Here is an 18,176-nt window from a genome sequence, read left to right as displayed (position 1 = left end):
AATGGCTTTACTTTACTTCTACTTCTCCCTGGTCCCCAGCCAAAAGACCTGACACTTTCCCCAGAGCACCTTCGCAGTGCTCCCAGCTGCCCTCTCAAGCCACTTCCCAGGTCTGGCTGCCATTGTCAGACGCTACTGGACCGGAAATCTACCAAAACGTCAATGCCTGCTTGCACGTAAGTCCAGGATAAAGTTAATTCTAGTTAAACTAATATGAAAAGAAAACCACAAAGGGTGTTCCTGACTATATCCCTCAGTTATAGTTTCTGCCTTGAATTCTAACCCATTTGCCTGCTACCTGCCAGGGGCTCCTCCTCAGAATTTCTCTTCCACCAAGGGATTTGTGTTTTCCCAATTTATCAGACTTTTAAAGGAATCTATCTATCTATCTATCTATCTATCTATCTATCTATCTATCTATCTATCTATCTAATCTATACACTTCCTGTACCCAGTCCGTCTTGATGGAGTACGTATCTTTGCGAGGGCGAACAGATTTCTCATATCCTCATCCAGAATTCCCCGAGTTCAGGACTATCACACTGCCTTGGCCATAGTCAATCTGTGTTGATTAATTTACTAAGGAGACAAAGGTTATTCCGCGAGGGCTCATTATTAGGGAAATGCTCCTGGGCTTCCTTTGATGGCGATATGATCTTAAGGAATGCGTGAGTTCTTCTGGTTGGCTTGTCCTGTGGAAGACTTGACAGATTGCTTAGATAGGCTGGAAAGCAGCATCAGTTACAGCGCCAGGGGGCAGTGTTGGCCAGCTTTACAATTTCTCAACATTCAGCCCGGTAAGAAATTTGACTAATGCTATTAGTTCCTCATCAACAGATACACATCCTCTTGGGTCCTCGCTGGTGTTTTCAGGGCTGGGGCCATGTTTCATCTCTCTTTGGGACCCACAGAAACTGGTCCCTGAGAAAGCCATGTCCAGCCCTAGCGATCAGCACCTTTGCAGACTAATTCCTCCCCTGCCTGTGGTCTCTGCTCAAAGCTGTGACTGCATCATAAACCTTCACACCTGAGTTTGAGCTGAGAGGCTGGGAAGCCCAAGAAGTTCCTGAGGCGGTAGGCAGAGATGCGATGGCAGTTTTAGTGACCTTTGCCTTCTCAGGACAGAGCAAAGGGGCCGACAGCTCAGATCTAGCCAAAGGCTGTTCCCTGGTTTCCCTCTCCCCCTTGTAGCCTCTTATCATGGAGGGATCAAGAAACCAGGTGATTGCTGCAAAACAAGCAACCGAGCAATATCTGCGTGATGACTCAAGCAGTGCACCTGGCTCCAAGACCACTCAGGGGACAGGGTGGGCTACCAGCAGGCATCAGGACCCCTGGCCCTCCATGTGTGTGGGGACTGGTTCAGGCTTCTGCTTGGACGATGAAACTACAGGACAAAGCCATGAGGGCAGGTGGCCCCTGGTCTTTCAGGCACAGTGGAAACCCTGCTGCTGCCAGTGCCTCTGCCTGGGTGTGGGAGTCTGTTTCTTTGAGCACAGTGTTGAACTTGGGACTATCCCTTTTGTCCTCTGGACTATAAGCCTCCTCCTCTAAGGTCCACATTCTAGTTGTCACTCAAATCCAAACTAAAGCAAACGCCGAGTTCTAGCTGAGGTTCCATTTCCTAGCTTCACCTCTTAATTTTTAGTTTTATGCAAGTCAAAATCTAAACCTTCCCAGCCAGAGCTGGCTGCCATTCTCAGAAGCTACTGGACTGGAAATCTACCAAAATGTCAATGCCTGCTTGCACTTAAGTCCAAGATAAAGTTAATTCTAGTTGAACTAACATGAAAAGAAAACCACAAAGGGTGTTCCTGTCTATATCCCTCAGACATGGGCTTGGGTGGCTATGTGTCTGCTCCAGCCCTAAAGTAGTGTGAGAAAGAGCGGCTGTCCCTGGCCCAGAGTGATGGCTGATGGGGATGGGGCAGTTGTGAGACAAAGAAGACATTGAACGGAAGGAAGGAGGGCAGGAGTTCTCCAGAGCCAGAGTCCGGTGGTCCTTAGGGAAATCTGTGGAGGGCCCCACACTGGCAGAGGCTGTGATTTTGGGACAGGAGTAGAAACTCTGGCTATTAAGTCTGGCATGTTCTTAATGGGACTCATACACCTCTTGGAATTTTAGAGCTCAAGGATTCAGAATTTGGATCTCATTGGTTCATTTTGCAGATGAAAAAACTGAGGCCTAGAGATGTCAGGGGCCTTGCCACATGGCAGGTTGGAGGCAGAACAGAGGGCAGAAGCCAGGAGGGGTTCTAGGCCTCTCTCTTGGCTCCCTGTCTAGTGCTATGTGTACACTCAGGAGCTCCATGAAGGAGGAAGCCATTTTTGATCCACACAGGAGGCAGGACAGTGGCCACAGCTCAAAGTTCTCAGAGCTTTGCCCTTGGAGTGACCCCAAGATGTCCCTGTGATCTCAGAGACTTACAGCTCTCAAATAGCACTAAAAGTGACGCCTGGCCTTGAGCGAGAGCAGGCAGTGCAGCTACCACAGTAGGGGAACCCCAGGAGAGGCAGCTTGGGAATGGGGAAGGGCATTGGCACGTGGGGGCAATTGCTGTGCCCTCCTTGGCCCTGCAGGCCTGGCAGTTAGGGACTGTTCTTCCAGGTGTAATGATTTTCATGGTGTCTTCCTTGAACACTGAGGGCTGCAAGGGGTCTTGTGGGGAAGTCCGTTCTATGGGTGGTTGATGGATGATGTCCCCAGCCGTGCATGCTCATGGATGGCTGGGGTGAGTGATTAAGAGTTACCAGGATTTGGTGCTGCTGGAATTGAGTTACCATGTCACTCGTGCTGACCAGGAGCTGCCCCACCACAGAGCCCAACTGTTCTGCCTCCTGCACCGCCCTCAGAGCATCAGAGAGCATAGCTGCCTGGCCGGGCATCCCGCAGCCCCAGGAAGGACACTGGGCAGTTGCTGGATTGCACTCCCACTTCCCAGCTCTTCTTGCGCTTGTGGCCACCCTCTCTCGTCCTGTGCTTTGCTGTGTGTTGTTGGGTTGACCCCGCAGGGTCAGGGGCGCACTGCACTTCTGCACGGCTTGGTGCACGGTGCCACAGTGCGTGAGGCTATGGTGTGTTGCAGCCATATGGGATCCTCAAGCCCCCTGCTGAAGCAGATGTATGCGCAGACTCCACATACCTCATCCTCACCCGGAGTTCATGGGGACATCGAGAAATAGGAGCCAGAAGGGAAGGGAGCCCTGTCACCTTGTGAAGCTGCCACCATGGCAGCCCTAGAGATATAGCTGAGAAAGCTCCTCATTTTTTCTTACTCAATTTTTTTTCTAATCTCTTTATCTATAGGTAAGCTTGCTTAAAAGAACTTTGGGTGGCCTGGGAACTTCAGGACGCTTCGCCAATTACCAGAGGAAGATAAGGCCTGCCCAAAACCGAGCAAACCAGAACCAGTGGCCCCTGTCACCTTTAGATCATTAGCATATCATTATAATGCTAAAGTCCCCACTCATAGAAGAGAATCATGGAAGAGAATCGTTGCCACTTTCTGCACATGTGTCGTATGAAGAGCCTGTTCATGATCTGCACCTGCGTGTCTGAAGTTCCTCCCCACATAAGCTTACATAGCCCCTGCCCCACATCTAACCCTGTTACATTCCCCAGCTCCCCACCGCTCTGGAAGAAGCTGTCTTTAGAGCAAGCGCTCTCTCCTTCTCCATGCCTGGCCGGGAATAAAACCTGCTTTCCCTTTTCCCCAATCTGGTGATCTTTCTTTGTAGCTGATGCAGAGTAGAGAAAGAACTCAGTGAACTGGTGACGAAGCCAATTCCAAACTCCCAGCATCTGGGTCCTGTACTTGATGTGAGCTCTGCCATGCTCTTCTAAATTCTGTGTTTTGGTTTTACTGTGCATTTCAGCTATTTGAACAGTGTCTGTCTCTCCCCAATTTGAACTGTGACCTGCTTGCTTGCAGGGACCATAACTGGACCATCCTTGTCCAACTGAGAGCCCTCAGCTCTTGGTGGTGCACATGGGAGAAGCTCACAGGTTTCTTCTGAGTGTCATTGGAAAGAGGTGTGTGTGTGTGGCGTCACAGAGACAAATGAAGAGAACAGGAAGAGGGAGAGATGGAGGAAAGAAGAGGAAGGGAGGGTTTTACCAGCTCTTTGGAGACCACTGAGTGCACAGGGAGTGGGTGGGGATCCGTTATCAGCCAGGACTGTTTCTTGAGCATCTGAGCACTGCGACTCTGGAGTAATGGGCATGGCAGGAGCTATGAAGGCAAATGGCGAAGGCTGTGTTGGTGGGCTCTGTCCCTAAAGCTGTTAAATTAAGATGCTCTGGACGCTATGGCTCTGCTACCTACTAGCTGGTGGCCTCGGGTGAGCTTCTGTCCTCCTGCATATTTTCACACATGTACAGCAAGGGCAAGAGCATTCACTGCTGCAGGTTGTAGGGTCAGTAGTCACAGCTGTGTTGGCATTTCTGGCCTAAACATTAGTACCGAGACAGAAGCGAATCCCGCATTCCCAAGAACCCTGCCCTCTAAGCCCTTCGTGTGTCTGCAGCCCCTGCCTGACAGCATCCAGCGTTCCAAGGTGAGCTCTCCTGAAGTTGAGGCCAGCGGCTTCTTAGGGAGAAGATGTGACCAGCACTGCCCAGATAGGCTGCTGCCCTGTCCAAACCTCTGAGGGTCCTTCGGGATGCAGGGCCAAGAGTGGGTGCTCCTTGTGCTTGTTCAATCTTGTGCTTGTTCTGCAAGAGTTGATGACCGGCTGCCAGGAGGGAGGCAGTGGGGACGACCTTGGCCTGGGCTGTGACACTCAGAAGGAAGGTCTCAAGGCCACCTCTAGGTAACTCGGGCAGCAAGAAGTGCAGTTCTGCACCACCTGGTTGGTTCTGACATGTTTGGTTCTGAAATGATCACTTCTTCTTATCCAACCAGAAGGAACGAGGTAGCATTTACTTTAAAACAGAGTTAGTTCTACGTACTTTTCTCATTGCAACTGTAGAAGACCTTAGAAACGAAGGTAGTGGGAAGAAGGAGCCATCGCCGTGCACTCTCCATGGGGTGGCTGTTGGTGCCAGGCCCAGTCACAAGCAGCATAGCTGGTCTCTTCTCTCACAGGGCTCCCTCCTGGTAGGAGGACTAGGAAGATAAACACAGAGCTAATAAGTAACAGCCACGAAGAAAAATCAAGTCAGGGGTTGAGACTAGGGAATGAGGGCGGAGGTATAACTTTATGTAGGTGACAGGGAAGGAAGGGCTCTTGGATGAAGGGATGTTTGAAGACACCTGAAGGAGGTGAGGGGGAGTCTCTGTGGACAACTGGGTGGAGCATTCCAGGCAGAAGGGACATCGTGTGACAGTCCTGAGGTGGGAGCCTGCTGGGTGATGGGAAGGACAGGAGGAGGCTGATGTGCTGGAGCCCCAATGAGTGAGAGCAGAGGAAGAGGGTACTCTGGATCAGGGAGGGCAACGCTTCTCTAACGTGAATGTGCATGCAGCTCCCCTGGGGCTTAAGATGCAGATTCTGAGGCAGCAGGTCTGAGATGGAGCCTGGCATTCTGCATTTCTACAAAGTGTCCAAGTGATGCTGCTGGCCCATGGACCACACATTGAGTAGTGAGGCTATGGCCTGTGGGCCAGGGAATGATGTGGTCTTTGTTTTGAGGAGACTGGGGAGCCTTTGGATTGTTCCAAGCTCCAGAGCAAGTTCCTCTGACTCTTGTTTTAAAGGAATTGCACTGGCTGCTGGTTAGGCTGTCAGGGGCAAGGGTGAAAGCAATTTGAAGCCTACTGAATAATCCTAAAAGAGATGGGTATGGTTAGGATGGTAGCAGGAGGGGATGGTGATGGGGGAAGAGGTTAGTGCTGCAGGTGTTCTGAAGGTGAGCCACAGGATTTGCTGACAGGCTGCATGTGGAGTGTGAGGGGGAGGAATCTAGGATGACAAGGGTATGAGCCCAAACAACAGGAAAATGCCATTTCCATTCACTGACATGGAAGATCCGTGTTGTGGGGAAGAATCCCAGGACTTGGTATGTTTCAAATGTGAATGAGACATTTGAATACAGGACTGAGATGTGGAGGAAAGGTCCAGGCGGGAGGTGTCAATATGAAAGTGAGAGGCTAGAGAGCTGGCTGCTGTTTCCTAGGGGGCAGGGGAGAAAGGGGGATTTGAGGGCTGAGCTCCTGGGCACTTCAACACTTGGAAGGCAGAGAGAAGAAAGGCACCCAGTACAGGGCACTGAGAGGCAATAGTCAGTGAGTGAAAGAACCATGCATTTTTCAGCCTCAGTTGTTATATCAGTTACCACTGCTGAGTTACAAACCATCCCAAAATTTAGTGGCTTAAATTTATTCCTTCTACAATTCTGTAAGTGGACTGGGAGGTTCCTTTGCATCCCAGGTGTTATCTGGGGTGACTCATGAGGCTGCCTTGGCTGGGACAGGAACCTCCACATTGGCGTCATTCTTGTCTGGGAGTTGGTCCTGGCTGTGGATGGGGCAGCTTCATCCTCTCCCTGGGTCCCTTCCTCTGGAAGGCCAGCCCCGCTTCTTCACAGCTCGCAGCTGGGTTCCATGGGAGGACAAGCTGGGGCTACGGGGTCTCTCAGGACCTCCACATGGAACTGTCACAGCATCCCTCCCACCAGGCTGTACTGGCCAAAGCAATCCAGCCAGCCAGGGCCTCCTCTGGACAGAGCAGCACACCATCACATGCAGGCGGTGCAGGCGTGGGAAGGAAGAGTTGGTGGCCGTCTTTGGGACCCCCTGCCACAGTTAGGAGCTTTCTCAGTTTACAATTTTACTACTCACTGACCTCTGCCTCTCAGTGCCCTGTACTGGGTGTCTTTAATATTCTATTCAAATGAACTTAGGCCAACGAGCTCCCCACTGGGGGCACTGGGTGTTAGTCTTGCTCTTCCCTTAGCCAGCTGCATGCTCTTTAGTAAGTCCTTTTATTTATTTGGGCTCAGTTTCCTCATTATTTCCACCTGGAGTTTGACAGTTGGTGGGAATGGACAGCACTAGATAAGTTTCAAATTAAGTAGACTAGTCGGGTGCCGTGGCACACGCTTGTAGTTCCAGATACTCAGGAGGCTGAGTCAGGAGGATCGCTTGAGCTCAGGAGTTCCAGGCTGTAGTGAGCTGTGATGGGAACCATTGCACTCCAGCCTGGGCTACAGGCCCTATCTCTAAAAAAGTATCATAAATAAATAAACAAAGGAGAAAATGCAGGTCAAGCGCTAGCACTGTGCAGGGCATGTGTTATGCTAGTAGATGTCACTGATTCTCCAGCTCTAGGTACACTCCTGTCTTCTCTGGCAGACAGCAGCATTCCCCAGCAGGCGCTGGTGGCTAGCCCACGCAGAGGCTCCTCCAATGGCAGGCTCCTCCCCTCTGCAAGCCCTACAGCTCAAGGGAAAGAAACTTTCCCATCACAAAGAACTCAATAAACCAGTTTTCCAAAATCTCTCTTCCCTGTGTTTACCCGTTTGTTATGAATTTACTTCTTGGGTGTCAAAATATTTAAGAACTCGGTGGAGACCAGTTTTATACGTTTCCTTCTGTCCTTCCTGGCTCCACAGCTGCAAAAACATCATCCCCACTACTGAGCTTACTATGGGGCCACGCAAGGGTAGACGCTTGACAGACATTGTCCAATGTATTCCTTACTGCAGCTGCCCACCCCCGCCGTCCCCGCCCCCCAGGGAGACATTACTTCCGTCTTCCGCAAAAGGAAAACGAGGCACCGAGAAGTTAAGGAACTTGCTCAAGGTCACAGAGTTTGAACTCAGGCTACAGATGCTGCAGCAACTGGAGACAGTCCTCATCGCCCCATATCACCCACCACCGACCCCCAGCAGGACGTGACCCCCGCCAGGACGGAGGCCGGCAGCTGGGGGGCTGGAGCATGGGACCCAGAACACGGACTCAGGCTTGCGCAGCCTCCTGGCTTCTAGGCTCCCCGCCAGCCCCTTTCGCGTGCCGCTGAGACGCCAGGGGTGGGGTTCACTCTCAGGGGCGCACAAAGGCATGAAAACCTTGGCTTCAGCCTCTGAGATGCGGAACTGACCGACCTATTGTCTTGGGACCCACCAGTGCGCTTGGGTGCACCAGCCCCCTTAACGTTGGTGCGGGCTCCCTCCCGGCTCCTCCCCATCCCAGAGGGTCCCCTCGCCCCAGGCCCTGAGCCTGCGTCCTGGGCCGCACGTGCCTCTGGCAGCTCGAAGAAGCTGTCGGGGCTTGCAGGAGAGCGTGCAAACTGAAACCAAAACAGGCCGACGCGAGGAACGTCCGGGTGGGACCGCAGACTCGCCGGAGCGCAGCGCCTGGGCCAGGGCCTGGGACCCTGCTCCGCCCCGCGCTCCCCCGCACCCCTTCCCCACGCTGCTCCCCTCTTCCTAAGCGGCCCCCCCTCTCCCGGGCAGCAGAAGAAGGGGTGGGACCCGGGCGGGCTCCGGGAGGGGGCCCTGGAGGAATGGATGGTGGCCGAAGGGCGGAGCAGGGGCGGGGCCCGCGGAGACTCCACGGGGCGCCCCGGGCGTGAGGCACCCACTCTGGGAGCACAGAGAGCTAGGTAGTCTGGCTAGATGGCGGCGCGCACCCTGGGCCGCGGCGTCGGGAGGCTGCTGGGCAGCCTGCGAGGGCTCTCGGGGCAGCCCGCGCGGCCGCCGTGCGGGGTGAGCGCGCCGCGCAGGGCGGCCTCGGGACCCTCGGGCAGCGCTCCCGCAGTTGCAGCAGCAGCACAGCCAGGCTCGTATCCCGCGCTAAGTGCACAGGCAGCCCGGGAGCCGGCCGCCTTCTGGGGGTCTCTGGCGCGGGACACTCTCGTGTGGGACACCCCCTACCACACCGTCTGGGACTGCGACTTCAGCTCTGGCAAGATCGGCTGGTTCCTGGGAGGCCAGTTAAATGTCTCTGGTGAGTGGGCTTCGGGAGACCCAGGACGCCCCCAACTCTTGGGTCCCGAGGGGACTCGGAGCCTCTCGCCAGCGGCAGCCGTCCCCGGGCAGCGCGGATCGCAGCCCTGCAGGGGCCCCTCCTCCGGTATTCCGTCCGCCCTGCCCGCTCTAAGCAGTGGCTCCACGTCACCCCGTCCCTCATCCCATCGGGCCCCAGATCCACGTGCCCAGCTCGGGCCGGCGCCCGCGGGGACCCGGCGGCCGCTTGGGACGCCCCGCTGCTGGCCTTGCTCGGCGCGGCCCCTCGCTCGGCGGACTCCAGAGTTGCGTTACCGGGTGCATAGCGCCGCTGAGCAAGAGCCGGCGGGGAGCCGCGGGCTACACCCGAGCGCCCCGGAGTCGGGGCTTTCCCCTTTCCCATACCGGGGTGGAGGGAAAAACAAAGCGGTGGCGGTTGTCACTGCGGGCTGCGGTGCCCGGGGATCAGCCTGGGGACAAGCCCTGCCCACGTAAACAAACAGAGCTGTGGCGGGCGACCTGGGGAGGAGGAAACGGCGTGGCAGCTGGAACCAGTTATTTCTTCGCTGCGGGCCTGGGGCCTGGGGCCTGTGGGCGGGAAGGAAGTAACGGCGGCCTCCCCGTTCTCGTTCTCGGCCTCAGAGAACTGCACCCCAGCGACCTGGGGCCTGCTTTGGACCCGCGGGGTCTGAGGTCCCGGGAAACCGGCCCCAAACAGTTGACCGGTGGTCAGTTGTTTGGAACTTGCTGAGCAGAGGCCCTGCTGCTCTGCTAAGATTTGGGGCTGGGGGTCGTACACAGCACCCTCACCCCCACCTAAGGCGCTGACTGGGCAGCGAGGGGGAGGCCCTGAACTGCAGGCAGGGCTGGCCACGCAGGGTGGGTGCCAAGTGCGAGGTGGGCTCCGGATGCAGGGTGGGCCTGGGTGTGGGGCCTGCGGGGAGGGGCTGGCAGACACGGTGTTGATCAGAGGGATGCAGACCAGAAGGGTGGCCATAACCAGCTTGCTGGATTTGGGAGTGTTTAAGAAAGGACCTGCGGGTCTTTATGGCAGGGTCACCAGGGCCCCATTTTCTCCAACTCCTCCCTCAGTTGTCCTTGTTGTTCTGACCCCCCAGCCCTCAGTCTCCTCATTGTGAGGATGGGGGCAGTCATGCTCAGAGGTTAGGCTGAGTGCTGCAAGGTGTGCAGCAGACCCAGCGCTTACTGGTGACCCATAAGCAGTAGCGATTTTAGATAACTTCAGAAATAGTCATACAATTATAGATAGTGTCTTGCAGTTATTTTTCAAAGAAATTGGAAGGAACTTTGGACCTCCCCCCCTCCCCGATATTGTATATTACTTTGCTGGTTTAATTAAAATGAGTCACTTACTAGATAAGTGTTTTCTTTAACATTGAGTCAGCAGCAAGTGCCCTTGAACTAGTGGGAAAAAAACCAAACCCTTTGGTTTGCAGAGTTGGGGCAATGTGTCCTTGAAGGAGACTAGAGCAGCTTGCCCAAGGACAGAGGTGGAAAGTGACCTGCTCTGGACTTGTGAGGCCAAGGTCATGGGGAACATTCACAGTTGGCCTGTGCACACTTGCAGCCCCACTCAGATAAGACAGTGGGGCGGACCTCCTGGGGCCAACAGCAAGGACCTTCTGAACCTCGCTCGGTCAGGATCAGGGTGTGGTCAGCAAGCATTCTTCTGTCTCCTTTTCCTTCACTTATTTCTTCTGATAATATGGCCTTTATGGCTACCTTAGCCAGAAATTGAGCTTCAGAAAACTAACTTGAAAAACAGCTTTTCAGCAGCTTTCTCCCCTGGGATGTGCGTGCCCTCCTGTTCATGGGTCAGCAATATCTCTTTCCTTTGCCGGTGTCTGCAAACCATAGAGGGGACAGTATGAAAAAGGGCCAGGCCAGGCCATGACTATTCTGGGAGCATCTAGAAAGTCGTGGGATGGATGAGAACACTTTGGTCTGATCTGTCAGCTGTGTGTGATAAAGTCAGATGGCTTGTTCCAAAGGAATATCACTCTTGAAGAAAGCTTCACCTCACCCCCTCAAGAATACCAGTGGTTCTCAACGCATGGTCTTCAGACCTGCAGCATCAGCATTACCTGAGAACTTTTGAGAAACACAAATTCTGGAGCCCATCCTGGACATCTGGAATCAGAAACCCTGGAGTGGGACCTGACACCTGTGTTTATAATGAGCCCTTCAGATGCTCCAGAGGACACTCGGGCTTGAGAACCACTGGCCTGTACGCCTCAAACCAGGGCAGATGAAGGCACTTCTAAAACAGAATTGGGATTAGTGTCCTGGCCTTGGCCCTATTAAACAAACAGCAAGCAAATAATGGGCTGTGGATGGCGAAACACAATTTCGTGGCTCCAGGTGTCTTTAGAATCATGACTCGGGTTGATTTCTTGCTTTCCCTGTACTGTACTTTGCATGTTTCCTCATCTGTAAAACAAGGGCAGTATGTAACTGAATTCTGTCCTAGTTACTATTGATGTACATCAAACCACTCCTAAGTTTAGTGACACAAGATAACAACAATTTTATATTCCTCGCATAGTCTGTGGGTCAGGACTTTGGACAGGGCCTGATGGGGATGACTCATGTCAAAGGGCAAAATTAGGACAAATTTAGTTTAAAGACCTTAATTCACTTTATTTGTGATTATAGAATTGGGAAACACCCCATTCCACAAAACAGAAGGAATGTTTGATGAGCTGAACAGAGGAGGATGGTTTTATAGACAGAAGGGGCTGAAGAATGCAGACATGGAGAACAAAAAGTGGACTGGTTATTTCAAAGCTACTTTTGTTGTAAACGTGAAAGTGGAAGGAGCTCCCTTATCATGCCAGCTTGTTTGGAGATTTAGCTATCTTTCACTCTCCTTGTTTCTTAGAAGGCCGGATAAACAACTTAGTTTCCATTTGGTGACACCACACTTTAGCAAGAGTGACTCCATTTTTGTGTGATCTATTGGGCCTCATGCAGCTCAGTCCAGACCAGTGGCCTCCTATACATTTTATTTAACACTTGCTCCTGCTCCTCAGTGTCTGAGGTTGTAGTCATCTGCCTGTTTCTCACTCCCAAGTCTGGAGCCTGGTTTGGGACAACTTGCAGGCTGGCTTCAGCCAGAACTGTGGCCCAAAGCACCTCCTGGGGCTTGTCACAGCATGGTGGCTGGGCCCAGGCAATGTCCTGCAACCAGAGGTCCAAGAGACCAGCACAGATGTTATTAGGCATCTTCCGACCTGGGGAAGGGGACCTGACTGTTTGCACCTGTTTTGTTATCCATGGGAGTATCTATCACACCCATCCCAGGGCTGTTAGAATGAAATGAGGAAACGCTTGTAAGGCACTCAGCACTTTCTTAACACATTATACATCCCCAGTCACTGGCCATTTGTTATTTATTAATGAAGCATGTGGGGAGGCTGTGACCTTGTGCTTGGCCTTCGGCAGTGCTGCTGAGAGAGCTGAGCTTCATCTGAACTGGACCACATGGGCTTGCATCTGATCAGCCTGGGATAGGTGGGGAATAGGCTTTGGAGAGCATGCAGGTGGCTGAGGTGGCTTTCAAAGCTCCACAGTATCCTGCCCATCCCACAACTCCAATAGCCAGGCGAGGTTATGGTGTCTGAGACTCACTGGGCAGGGTAGACAGAGTGTCTGTGCCCTTCTGTGACTTGCTTCTATTGTGTAAAACTGCCTTGCAGAAGGTTCTTTGGAGAGCCAGGTTCTAAAAGGGATTCTTTCCCACCTGTGAAATTTGGCTCTGTCCTTTGTAGGGCTCTGCAGCTGTTTTTGCCCTGTGGCATATCAACTCAAGACGTCAGGAAGTTGTAAATGCAGAACCGGAGGGTAATGACATGTGTTGCTTTCAAAACACACAGCTAAGCTCTATTTTTAAAACCCCCAATTTTAAGTCATGTTTTTCAGTGTGTGTACTCTTAAGCAAGAATGTAAAAATCCTCTTTGTAACCAAGCATTGAGCACTGGGAAATTTCTTGGATGCTTTTTGGAGATTAATTGCAGGAATAGAGGCCCTTTTGCTGTAGTTCCTCTGCGTTTGCTGTAGTTTCCTCTCTGTGGCATGCCTCTAATCGTTCAGAAGGCAGGACACTGACAGCGGCAAGACGCTGTGCGCCTGTGCTTCATTTTCCTCCTAGTGATTCCAGTGATTAACTTTTCTAAGGTTTTTCAGGGAACTCTACATGAAAAAGGAACCCCTAATCTTAGGAGGAGGATCCTCCAGAGGAATCCAAGTCCTCCCCAGCTGTCAGGGGTACGACTTACTTTAAATAACAGATGCTTTGGGAAAATTGTCCAAAACAATTTTTGTGACTGACGTAATATCTCAAAGCCTGCCAGGGAAGATTGCTATTAAAAGAAAGTCCATTGTGGGCCAGGCGCCGTGGCTCATGCCTGGAATCCCAGTACTTTGGGAGGCTGAGGTGGGCAGATCGCTTGAGCCCAGGAGTTTGAGACCAGCCTGGCAACGTAGTGAGACCCCCATCTCAAAAAAAAAAAAAAAAAATTAGCCGAGCGTGGTGGTGCATACCTGTAGTCCCAGTTACTTGGAAGGCTGAGGTGGGAGGATCCCTTGAGCCCAGGAGGTGGAGGTTGCAGTGAGCTGAGATCACGCCAGTGCACTCTAGCCTGGGCAATGGAGTGAGACCCTATCTCAAAAAAAAAAAAAAAAGCCCATTGTGAATAGTAACTCCCTATTCAAATTGAATTTCTGTATGCTGGGTTCCACTTTCAGTTAGGGTGTGTGAGTGTGAGGGATGTATTTAAATAAGCAACAAGAGTACTTGAAAATTCCTACGTGTGTGTCAGGATTGTAATGGAAATCCCAATACTCTTATAATGCCTTTTAAAAACAAAATACCAAACCCCTGCCCCAGCCACGGGCATTGGCTGACTGCGTCCAGCTGTGTTAGTCCCTGGGTGGGGTCCTGGGCATCTGTGAGCGAGATGGAGCGCCCTGGCTGGCCGGCCCTCTGCTCCGCATGGCTTGTCGCATCCTCATGGCACCAACATGAAGTGGTTGGTGGTCCCATTGCACAGATTTGGAAATAAAGGTTCCAATTCATGTACAGCCATGAATAATCCAGAAAATGCTCAATACGACAGAGCTCACATTCTAATGAGGAGAGGAACCATAAGTCAGTAAATGAGTAAGTCCACACTGGGGTGGGAGGGGAATTGTGATGTAATTCCCAACGCCGGTCTCCATGATAAAGGAATCTTAGGGACGCAGTCCCTGCCCTTGGGGAATGGCATTGTGCCCCGTAATGGGGACCACCAGGGAGCATGGGGCAGTGTGAAATGGTGTGGGCCTCTGCGAGGCGAAGGACAGGTCATCCATCATGTGCTGGGAAACTTGGGAAAGGCCGGAAATAGGAGGTGGAGTTTCAGCTACACTTTAAATTGCCATGGGTCCTCGCCCAACTCTTCTTGGAAATGCTGAGAAATGGAATTTTCTTGTCTCACTGCCCAGTTCTTTGGGCAGATTTTTTTTTTAAACTTTCTTTTCCTCCTCCCTCTCTTCCCCCCTTCCTTCCTCCTTTCCATCCTTCCTCACCTTCTTACCTCCTTCCTTCCCCTCCTTTCCACCTTTTCATCCTGAAACTGAAGCACTAGCAGGAACCATAACTATGTGCGAAGAGCCATGTGCACATGGGTGTTAGGGCCACTGTCCCCCCAAACCCCACATGGAGCTTTCTTCAGGTGCCTGTGTGGTCTGAGCACCAGCCGTGGTGGCCAGAACAAAGACAGGGGGAGGGTTGTTCTGTTTGCCTTCTTGGGGGACACCTTGACTCCATCTGACACACAGCCAGAAACAACCCAGTGGCACCTAATCCTTCCAGTCCCACCCAGACCAAGGATCATTATACCCACTCCAAGGATTAGGAAATGGGCTTGGATTAAATGATATGTGCATTGTCTGTGGTTAGTGAGTGGCTGGACAGGGGCTGGACTTTAGACCCTGAGTTTTTAGTGGTGACTCCAGGCTGCCAACCAGTGGCTCATGAGGCTGGCAAGTATGCGTAATCACCCCTGTCCCAAAGGAAAAAGAAAACCATTGGAAATCTGGCATCTGCATAGAAAGTGGATGTGCATGTAGGTCCATGTGCACACATTGTCAGAGTCGGGTCCCAGGACCAGCAGCGGCTGCATCACTAGGATCTTGTTAGAAATGCAGATGCCCAGAGCGGGGACGGGGCACACTGGCTGCAGCTAACATGCCCTCTGGGGACTTCTGATGCCAATCAAGGTTGAGAAGCACTGATTTGGGCCAAAAAAGAGAATGTCTTCTACTTGAGGGATGAAGCCACAAAGACAAGAAGAGGTCTGCTCCCTCCCTTGGGCATGAGGGGACCACCTGGTGCCAGTTACACCTCAATATGACCCTTTGGCTCGAGGATGCAAGTGGTCTGTTCCTCAGCTCTGTGCTCTGGACCAGGCTACCTGAACCCAGACCTGAGCAGGACACTCAGCCCTCGCCCTAGGGAGCGCAGCAGGCAGTGAGCATCTGGAAGAGTTGGGGGATGCGCAGGGTCTGGGACAGTGAGGTGCTCGGGAGAGTGAGCGCCTTGGGCTGAGAGCTGCAGTGTGGGTGTGAGGAGGGCACAGCGCCCCAGGCAGGGAGAAGCCACAGCAAAGGCCCGAGGGCAGGGGAGCTCACCAGATGTGGCCCGGTCAGCAGGGAGAGGCAGGTCATTGGGGCCTTGGTGGCCACTTTTTGAGTACCTCTGCATGTGGCGAGGCACCTGGGGGACACTGTGTTTGGGGCTCTCTTCTGATCTGCTGGACTCAGGCCACCTGTCAGCCCTGGAAAGACAGGGACACAGGGCTTATCTCACGGGCCACCCGGCCGCACCTGGGTGCTGTCCATCCTGGGGCTGGCCTGCCCCTCTCCACCTTCCTCACCTCTGCCTTCCTGCTTGGTATAAAATGACGCAGGATGTCCTGCTGGGCTGGGAGGCTGTGAGGGCCTGTTTGAAGTTGGGCAGTCACTGTCTCTGAGAAGAGTGTCCTGGTGCCCTGGCTGCTGTGGGAGCAGGTGAGGCGATGAGATGAATGCCAAGGTGAAGTGTCCAGCGTGGTTCGAGCCCTTCCTGCTTCATCTTGGCTGGGGCCTTGGGCAGGTCACCAGGCCATGCAGAGGGCGTTTGCTCATCTACACCTGGGCAGGCCACTCTTCCGGGGGGCTCCAGGGTCAAATTTGGAGTGGAGCAAGTATGTCAGGCAGAGCTTTTCAGATGTGAGAGTGGGTTCACATATCCTGGGGCTTCTTATGAGGCTGGTTGGGACTCAGCAGGTCTGGGTGGGGCTGAAGATTTGCATTTGTGACCAGCTCCCGGGGGGGGATGGTGGGTGCAGACACTGTCGATCCTCAGCTGGACATTCCCAGGCTTGTCATAGCATCATAGAGTCACTGGAGGTGACAGGCAGGCAGTGGGGTGTAGGACCCTCTGTGGAGGGATGGTCTCCTGCTGATTGTTCAGAAGCCAGAAGTCCATGGCTTTCATGTGAAAGCTCTCGATTTTTAAATATTGGACTGGGCTCACACACGCATGCCCGCACACCCTGGTCAGGGTGGTTAGCACAACTGTATGCTGGACTCAGCCTAGGGACCACGTTGGCTAATATCTGCTATACCCGTGTATTAATTTTCTCCCTGGCAGTTGTGTTGTTTTTCCATCTCCTTCAGGGTTTACATGTTCCTGTCGCCTGCCTGAATTGGCCTCACTATTCTTCTCAACTGTTCTGTCTTCCGTCTGTAAGACCAAGCCTGATTCATCCCTCCTCCCCAATTCCCCCACTACTGGCAAAGCTCGCTTCCCTCCCACTTGTTGCATAGAGCAGTTCTTCACCGCCTGGTGAAGAACTGGACTGTTACCGGGGGACTTTGGAGGGTGGGGCGGTGGGACAGACTGTGGAGCCAATCTGCCTGCGTTGAATCCAGCTCCGCCTCTGTGTGACCTTGGCCAGGCAGCTTAACTTTTCGGGGCCTCTGTTCTCCCATCCGTAATGGGAGATGCTGGTGGTGCGGGTGCTGCCTCCGTGGAGGCTCTTGCAGTAATTATTGTTTCAGCCCCAGGCTGCTCCTGACTTCCCAGGGTTTGCCTTCCCAGGGTAAATTCAGCTCCAGTGCCCTGTTTGGACAAGTGTCATGAGCCTGCCGCCACCGGCCTTGTGTGTTTGGTCACTTTTGCATGTTTCTTACGTTTGCATCTGTCTCCTGCACCCATGGCAGGGGCTTCGAATCTGCCCTGGCATTTCCCTCAGTGCTCAGTGTGGGGCCTTGATCAGGATTGGCACCCGGGACTGGTTGGGTTAAACCATCTCAGGGTTGTATGCTCCTTCTCTTTGCTCCTAAGAGACTCCCCAACACCCAGCAAAACATTGTGTGGTTAATGCTGCACTTGGCATGACCACAGTGAACAGAGGTTAGCACCCCCAGCCCCTCAACACACACAGAGATGTTGTGTAAATTCAGGTCTGCCACTGATCCCCTTCTTAGTTTGTCTTCTTGTTTTTATTTTCTTCTATTTTTTGGGCATGTCTTCTCTTTTATTTTTCTATTAATAGTAGTTCAAAGAACTTTCCTGTGTCTGTTACTAGTATTAGTAATTTTTCCTGGAATCTGTCTACATTTGTTACATTTTTTGAGGTGTAATTTACAAACAGGCTACAGGGGTGACCCTGAGAGACCAGGTGAGTGGGTGCTGCTGCCCCCAAAACCATTCATGGGGCTTATGTCCCTGCATACCTGGGGACCCACCGATGGGCCAGTGAGTGAGGAGAGCTGGCTTGAGGGTTGCCAGAAGGGGCTCAGCTTTGGAATCTAATGAGTAGTGACCAGCCTGCCAGCGGAGGGGCCCTGTGCTGCTAATCCTCAGTCTCATGGTGTGCCACAGAGCTGTTTCTGCCGGAGGGTCATGTGTGGGAGCTTGGGTAATGGAGAGGGAGGGAGCAGAGCCTTCTGCAAAACCAGGACATTTCCCCATCATGAGCCACTTCTTGGAACAAGGCTGGTTTACTGGGTGCTGGTGGAACACGTGGGGGAGTTGGGTCCTCGTCCCTTCTTGCACCTTTAACCTTGGGGGCAGGTCAGCACTGGGCACATGGGAACTGCAGGAGCCAAGCCCTGAAACAGGAACAACCTGTTTGCACTGAGTGTTCTTTCCAACAGCTCAGGCTGCAGTGCCCAGCCCTGGCTGCACATCAGAACCAACCATGGGGCTTTTGAGGCTTTGAAGGCCCAGGACCC

The 18,176-nt window shown here is 52.9% G+C and overlaps 1 protein-coding gene across 1 annotated transcript in view; it reads left to right on the top strand.

Annotated features, from left to right (window-relative positions):
- Positions 1 to 8,103: 8,103 nt before the first annotated feature.
- ACSS1 (acyl-CoA synthetase short chain family member 1) overlaps positions 8,104 to 18,176 on the top strand; it is a 54,738-nt gene continuing 44,665 nt past the window's right edge. Inside the window, exon 1 of the mRNA XM_008954723.5 lies at positions 8,104 to 8,891. Within this exon, the coding sequence (XP_008952971.3) occupies positions 8,561 to 8,891 (331 nt within the window). The 5' untranslated portion in view covers positions 8,104 to 8,560. The remainder of the gene's footprint in view (positions 8,892 to 18,176) is intronic.

Source organism: Pan paniscus, chromosome 21 (genome assembly GCF_029289425.2).
Source record: "Pan paniscus chromosome 21, NHGRI_mPanPan1-v2.0_pri, whole genome shotgun sequence".
In the NCBI taxonomy this organism is placed as follows: domain Eukaryota; kingdom Metazoa; phylum Chordata; class Mammalia; order Primates; family Hominidae; genus Pan; species Pan paniscus.
Note: the sequence above shows the minus strand (reverse complement) of the source record. Positions and strands in the feature narration are given on the sequence as shown.